This window comes from Octopus bimaculoides, chromosome 3, assembly GCF_001194135.2.
Source record: "Octopus bimaculoides isolate UCB-OBI-ISO-001 chromosome 3, ASM119413v2, whole genome shotgun sequence".
Lineage (NCBI taxonomy): Eukaryota > Metazoa > Mollusca > Cephalopoda > Octopoda > Octopodidae > Octopus > Octopus bimaculoides.
Genome location: NC_068983.1, coordinates 158,332,541 through 158,339,829, shown reverse-complemented (window position 1 = coordinate 158,339,829; position 7,289 = coordinate 158,332,541). Strand labels below are relative to the sequence as shown.

General features: G+C 36.1%; 2 protein-coding genes across 2 annotated transcripts; both read right to left on the bottom strand.

Annotated features, from left to right (window-relative positions):
• Positions 1-1,061: 1,061 nt before the first annotated feature.
• LOC106872347 (general transcription factor II-I repeat domain-containing protein 2) lies at positions 1,062-1,550 on the bottom strand. The gene has a single exon (XM_014919305.1). The coding sequence runs from the start codon at positions 1,548-1,550 to the stop codon at positions 1,062-1,064; it is 489 nt and encodes a 162-aa protein (XP_014774791.1).
• A 180-nt stretch (positions 1,551-1,730) lies between these two features.
• On the bottom strand, positions 1,731-6,196 carry LOC106872346 (general transcription factor II-I repeat domain-containing protein 2-like). The gene is made up of 2 exons (XM_014919304.1): positions 5,782-6,196; positions 1,731-2,245 (listed from the first exon to the last, which is right to left on the bottom strand). Exons 1-2 carry the CDS (start codon positions 6,194-6,196, stop codon positions 1,731-1,733), a joined length of 930 nt encoding a protein of 309 aa, XP_014774790.1.
• Between the last annotated feature and the right edge of the window lie 1,093 nt (positions 6,197-7,289).

Genomic DNA, 7,289 nt, shown 5'->3' with positions numbered 1-7,289 from the left:
TATATATATATATATATATATATATATATATATATATATATATATATATATGTATATGTGCGTGTGCGTGTGTGTGTGTTGGAGAATTATGTTTTGCATATTGAATGCATTTCATGGTTTGTATTTTAAACGCGTATATTGTAAACACAGATGTCAGATGTGCACAACGTTTCATACACTTACACAATTGTATACAATCTTTACATATGTAGAAAACACTGCTATATATATAGTTGTACACACGGCTGCGTAGATTCTCTTCTACAAACCTGTAACTTCCATTTAGAATTTTTAAGACCATAACACGTGGCCGCAGAAGACCTTTCTATTAGTTTTATAACACCCTATTTAGTAAAAAAGAAAAAAAAAAGCTAATGTGCAGATGCCATTTGGAAAGTATTTACTAAATGTAAAAACCTGTTCAGCTAATGTTGCAAGACTGACGTCTCGGATACGAAACATCGTAAGAAAAGTCAGGGCTGGCGATAATTTCTATAGAATAACTCTAGAGAAAACCTTAACGAGTGATGTAAAGCGTACTGCTAACATAGTAGAACATAGTATTGACTTATAAAGACGTTTAATATACTTTATATTATATAATGGTTACATAACGAAATACCACATCCCTACAAGTCATTGATACTTACGTACCAGCTCCCGAGAATGTTTAATATGTAAAACTGGTATAACCGAGGGATGTCCAAGCTTTTTTCCTAGTGAGTCAAATTATAAATCTAAGTATATTTACCGGGCCACAAAAGTAATTAGATACAAACTTTTAAAAAGTTCAAAATATAGTGAATAAAATTTTTAATAACAAATCTAACTACCAAATAATGTGCTATTGACAGTAAAAATGAAATTACATTTACACAAAATAAAATCAGTGTAATTTTTGGCATTGCTTTCCTTCTATGACATTCCCAATATCTGCTTTTATGGTACTATTCTTTACTCTAAGAATGTTAGTCAAATGGCAATCACTCAGCCTATTTCTTTCAACAGTTTTGACCGTTTTTCATACACGAAAGGAATTGTTCACAGCAGTATGTACTACCTCACATGCACAATAGTTTTGTGCCTAAATTGGCAAATTGATCAAATTCATTGAAAGAATGCAATTTCTTGTAAAAGACAAAAAGGGAATATTCTCTATGATAAGTTTTCAAAGATTCGCTACTTTGAAGCTCAATGAGTTCTAGTTGGTATTTAACTGGTGCTTCCACATAAATAAATGAAAATGGAGCACTCAACAATTTTAGTTCAGTTTCTATCTTTCTGAAGTCAGAAATTTTGGTTGTAAAATCTCCTGACAAAGTCTCACATAATTTAGTGTATTTTTCAAAGTTCACAGGAAATTCTTCATGTCTTTTAGATAAATTCTGAAAATGTACAATTTCTCCAACCTTCAATTGCATTATGAAAAGTTCTAATTTCTTAGTAAAACTTGTTATTCGCTCAAACATTGAACAACATAACTGGTCTTTTCCTTGTAAATGCAAATCAAGTTCAGCTAAAATTTCAGTGATATCTGTTAAGAAAGACATATCATTCAACTCTTCTTCATTTGCTAAAAAATCTAAATTTTATTTTCTGTTTTGCATGAACTGTTTTATTTCAGGCAACAATAATTGAAATCTATTCAAAGTTACTGCTTCACTGAGCCATCTGACTTTTGAGAAATAAATAACGTCCTCATACTCACTGCCAACTTCTATCAAGTATGCTTAGAATGTACGATGATTCAAGCCTCGAGATCTGATAAAATTAACAACGTTCACAATATCTGTCATCAACTGTTTCATATTTAATTTTTGAGCACATAATTGCTGTTGATGAATGAAGCAATTATAGCTAAGTAAATCATTATCAACCATTTCTTTGAATAAAGTAATAAACCCGATATTTTTACCAGTTAATGCAGGAGCACCATCAGTTGTAATTGAATTAATTTTATTTCTATCAACATTGAACTTTTCTAATGGTAAATTAACATGCTCAGTTATATCCCTGCCGGATGTACTCTTCATATGACACACGTCCAACATTTCTTCAATGATATTAAAATTGACATCAATTCCTCTGATGAAAACAACCAACTGTGCAGTGTCACTTTGATCAGTACTTTCGTGCAATGCTAAACTGTCATGAACACATTTAGATAATTGAGTCTGCAATGTACCCACAATACTGCCAGCTAAGTCATCAATTCTTCTACTTGCAATTAGGTGGACAAGTAGCTCTAAAACCAATAAAACACAAAACAAAAGTGTAAAGTGAATATTTTTAATTTTATGTTTTTCAGAAATAGCTTTAGCGTCTTCTTTTACGCTTATGTAGCAGTTTTTGCAACAAACATGAGGTGCCCACAGTTTAACTTGGTCCCCAACTTTCACCCAAAGTAAAGCTTGTAAGCATTTGAAAATTTCTTTGTAAGCTTATTTCTCTGAACTTTTGGCGTAAATTTTCCACACACGTAACAAAAGCAGTCCGAGTGATTAACACAAACGTGTCTTTTCATCATAAATATACAGTAATAACCTAAATCAACACTCAAGGAAGCCTATCAGTAAACTAAAATATAAAATTAATCAACTGTAAATGTTACTGTAAGACATCAGAATATATTTCTCAAAAACAATCATTGAAATTATTACAGAATATACTGAAGCTATGGCTATCACAAAACAATTTTTTCCATCTCTAAATTTCAAACATTGATCACTTTAATAAATAACTAAACTTACTACTAAACTACTTTTCATATAACCTGGCTCTCTTATTTGATGTGCTTTGTTTTAACAGCACTGGTAGTTATCAAGAAAAAGGAGTCTGAGTGGCTTACTATAACCTACCGTGAGGAGAACTTTACTATAATTACAGCGATAACAAAGTAAAATAAATTCTCATCTTGTGTGGCAATTTAACAGGTAGCCTACATTTCCCTCTTATTTCCCTCTTATCAGCGCTTATTTTTGTTTCAGTGACGAGTAAGGGATGCATTACGCCCGTAACGCATTACGGGCATAATGCATCCATTAAAATCTATAATTGCGAACTATCTAATTAAATCCTCTAATTGTTAGCTATCTAATTATATCTTCTAATTGTAATCAATCTTTTTAAACTATAAAACCTTGCAACAATAAATAATTTGTTGAAAGCATTCTAAAATTTAATCTGTACGTAAGATACTAGATAATACTACACGAGAGTGGATAGTTTTTAGTTTCTAGCGAATTTCGAAGATAACTTACGTTTGTAGCATTGCTATTGAAGTACCGAGTAAATTATATAATAATATTTCGTTTTTGAATTTGGTTTGCAATAATAATAATACTAATAATAATAATAATAATAATAATAATAATAATAATAATACGAAAAACTACACGTGCAAAACCATTTAACACCAGAAATGAACGAACCGGTACCCTACGAAAATGGTGACCATCAAATTAAAAGGCCCGACGTTATTCCTCATGTCGCGCAAATAAAATCAAAAAAGCATAAATGGACACGTGAGGAACATATTTTAGTCCTACATGTTTATTTTACAGCAGTACTCTACCCATAGAACGAAAACACAACATAAACATATAAAATCTGGAAGGAAAAAATACCTAGATAAAGATTTGGATACAGCAATGAACCCTTATAAACTAGCTAACATACGGAGCCAAAAAAAAAAAGCAAAAAAAAAAAAAGATTAGTACCAGAAATAGAAATAGAACACTTAAAATGAAAAATACATCAGGAAAACATAGATAGTAACCACACAGCAGTGCCAAATAATATCACAAGCACTGGGACTGTATAATACGAAGGCAGACATAATATGTCAAATAAAAACGAAGTAAACAACGAAAGACAACAAACCCAGACCGTAGGAATGTATAATGATGAGCAAAATGCATCAAACCAGAACACTATAGACAAAAATATGAACTGGAAGGAATGTGAAACAAATCTAAAACCTGGAAACATCGAAGGTGAGACTGATTATGATACTCTAAAAATGAGCGTAATCAAAGAAGTGAAAGCCACAAATCTCAGTAGGGACCACCGAGTCCAAGAAGTACTCCTTCCTTCAAGGCATATCTAGAAATGCAATTGTCAAGTAGGTAAGAGGTTTTAAACAGGAGCGATATATTCAAAATTGATAAAACTAAAAATTGTCGAGGTTAAATTATTTCTAGATGCCAGAAGCATTCTGGCCTTCCAGTCTCTGTCGGGGCATAGACGACCATTAGTCTAAGGGCGCTACCTTCGCTACCATTCACATCTAGGACCATCAACCTGCCGCCCGAGTCCAAGAAGATTGCCTTTACCTCGAGTTCTAAGGATTTTTGGAATAGCACTGCTATTCCACCGCCTGCATCTGACAGGTCACATGATGAGAATCTATCATAGTTATTGAAAATGGATGCTAGTGCTTCCGCATTAGTAATCCTTGTCTCGCTAATTGCAGTCACATCTAAATCGAGCGACCTGAGGTCGTTTAACAAGTGACCTTGCTTCTAAGTTGATTCCAGGCCACGAACTTTCACACATCCCACTCTGAAAACGACCATGTTTATCGGAGAAACAAAATCGAAGGTCACTTACCTTGGATTTTGAGAGGGTCGGCTGGTTCAGCTGCCTCGTCTGACGCATTATCACTAATGAAGAGCCTTCCTAAAGTACTTTTATCCAGCTTTAGCCTAAAAGGCCCAATGTCTTTTGGGTGTTTTCTTTTCAAGTTCTAGGTATGTGTTTGTATCAGTTTTTATCAGCTGTCTGTCACGGAGAGTTTTCGACAGAAGTTCGTCGAACCCTACTCCTTTTGTATGAATATTTGTGTTTTCCCTGCTTCCTGCATCATCTCGTTGTTGCTCTTGCGAACGACTGTGACGTTGATGAGGCGTTCGGGTTCTCTAGGAAGTTGTACGAATTGTTCTTGTTTCTGTTTTGGTGCTTTTTGTAGTTGTAGTTGTGGTTGAATGAGTGTATATTGTTTTGTTGTTGGGATTCTGGTGAGTGTGTCGGTGTTGTTGTTAGTGTAGCTGATGGATTAGGTGAATTTTTCTCGTCCTGACTTTTCACTTTCAGCTTAAGATGGCCTTTTCTTGAACTATTTTTCCACTTTTCCCAAACACAAGTCCTTCTTGGGGGATTCAATTCCTCCTCGTCGCATGATAAGGCTTCTGAATTGCAGGTGTCGGGAGTACATCGTGTATCTGTGTCGTCCGTTGGGCGTTGTTTGTTTCCACCGCTACAGTTGTTGGTGCCACTGTGGTGTTGGGATACTGCTGTTGAAGATGTTGTTTTAATGGCTGTTGCTGCATTGATTGTTGTTGTAGCTTTTGGTCTTCTTATGGTGGTAGCAGAGCCGCCGTTCCTCGAGTTCCATTTTGTTGTTGTGTACAGAGGGTCTTCAAATGTGTTAAACCCACAAGTGTAGCACCTTGGCTTTCTGCTTTCCAGCACGACATGGAGTCGTGCTCTGCTGGGCAGCTCGATAAGGTCGGGAACCTTGTCCAGGGATTCCGGTTTTACATGGATCAAAATCTCCAACCCGATTCTGGACGAGTTCTCCTTCCGATATTTTGTAATTTATAGAAGCGAATCCTGGCCTTCGACCACAGCACACGCAACCAACCACCAAATGTCTAATTCTGGTGGCACACCTGATATTTTAAATTTCACTACCCACCCTCCAAGGTATGCGGGAAGATCTTCGTGTTTGCACTGGACCATTCAGTGTTTTGAGGCCAGTGCCTTTGTGATGAACCTTACTTCCACAGAACACAGAACTATATTGTCTTCCTCGTGTGAGGAAATCAATATCAGTCCAAATGCCCTTCAAGCATTTTTCTATTTGAATGTGTGGTGCATTGAAAATTTTCGTCGCCATTAGCGACACACATCTGTGTACAATGGTCCTTTTGGAAATCTCTATCAAATCTGAAGGGATAGCAAGCTTGGTTTTCCTATCCCCTCTATTGACGAGTTTTTCTGCTTCACTGAAATACGCAGGTTTTCCCTCCAGGGAGATTTGCTCCTGCAATTTTGTTACTCCTGCAAAGGAGTTGTTTCTATCGCTGCTGTTATTGTTGGTATTGATTATATCGTTTTTGCTGCTGTTGTTGTTCCTGTCGTTGTTTGTATTAGTCGGAGCCAAAGAGACGCTATTGTTTGGGGTGATGCTCATAACGTTGACCAAAGAAGCCAAGCTACTTGCTAACAGGGGTGGGGGAAAATCATTTATATTGTCGCTGTACTACTTATTTTTCTCTCCTGTCAAAGCTTTACTGTTGTTGTTGTTTCAGCTGCTGTTGCTGCTGTCACTGTTGCTGCAACTGTTGCTGCAACTGTTGCTGCTGCTGTTGCTGTTGTTGTTGCTGCTACTATTGTTGCTGCTGTTGTTGTTCATAGTGGTCGTGGCAGAGGTGATGGTGGCGGAGGTGTCGCAGTGTTTGTTGCCTGTGATTGGAACAGTCATCTTACGTCTGCTTGCTTGTCTTGTAGTCATGCCAACAGTCGAAGAATTGTCACTCTCCCTCATTTTTTGTGACAAGACACTCCTCAGTCTCTCCGCCTCTCTCATCGACGACTGAAACTCCCTCGAAACTATTTGCTGTTGCCATTGGGCAAAATTCTAAATTTTTCCACGTGAGATAAAAATGGAATAAATTTGATAAGTGCTCCGAGAAATAGGGGGAAGTTTAACAAAAAAAGAAACTCACCAGCAGAAGAAGGATCCTTTATTCTCCACCCTGGTTAGAAATGACAGAAAATGCCGATTTTCGGAAACAAAATACGGAGCCGAAGTCAGGCGTGGCTTCTTCGGCTGAAGGCCATAATAATAATAATAATAAATTAAATTCAAATTACGACAAACGTAAATAAATAAACGAAGTTTGCTTTTAGAAGCGTTGAGATGTCTTAGAAAGTTAAAGAAGTGATTTTAAATTCTCAATCGCAGAATAATGCTAATAATATAGCCTGAACAGGATAAACTATCCCTATTTTGCAGAGAAAAGTGTAGGTGGTTAGCTGTGCACACGAACTCACATCCCCGTGATTACATGTCACGATGCTTTGACCGATTAAGCTAAACTACCCACTACAAATTCCTCTGCAAATTAAGATATATAAATCTCGCTTTATGAGACGCTCTCATATGTTAAATTCAAATTACGAAAAACGTAAATAAACAAACGAAGTTTGCTTTTAGAAGCGTTGAAATGTCTTTTAGAAAGTTAAAGAAGTGATTTTAAATTCTCAATCGCAGAATAATGCTA

Bases quoted from the DNA above. Each gene is read 5' to 3' on its own strand.
- LOC106872347 (XM_014919305.1), bottom strand. From the start codon at position 1,550: ATGTCTTTCTTAACAGATATCACTGAAATTTTAGCTGAACTTGATTTG.
- LOC106872346 (XM_014919304.1), bottom strand. From the start codon at position 6,196: ATGAGCATCACCCCAAACAATAGCGTCTCTTTGGCTCCGACTAATACA. The intron at 2,246-5,781 runs GTAAGGTTCATC...TATTGGTTTTAG, and splicing joins TAGTTCTGTGTTCTGTGGAA to AGCTACTTGTCCACCTAATT.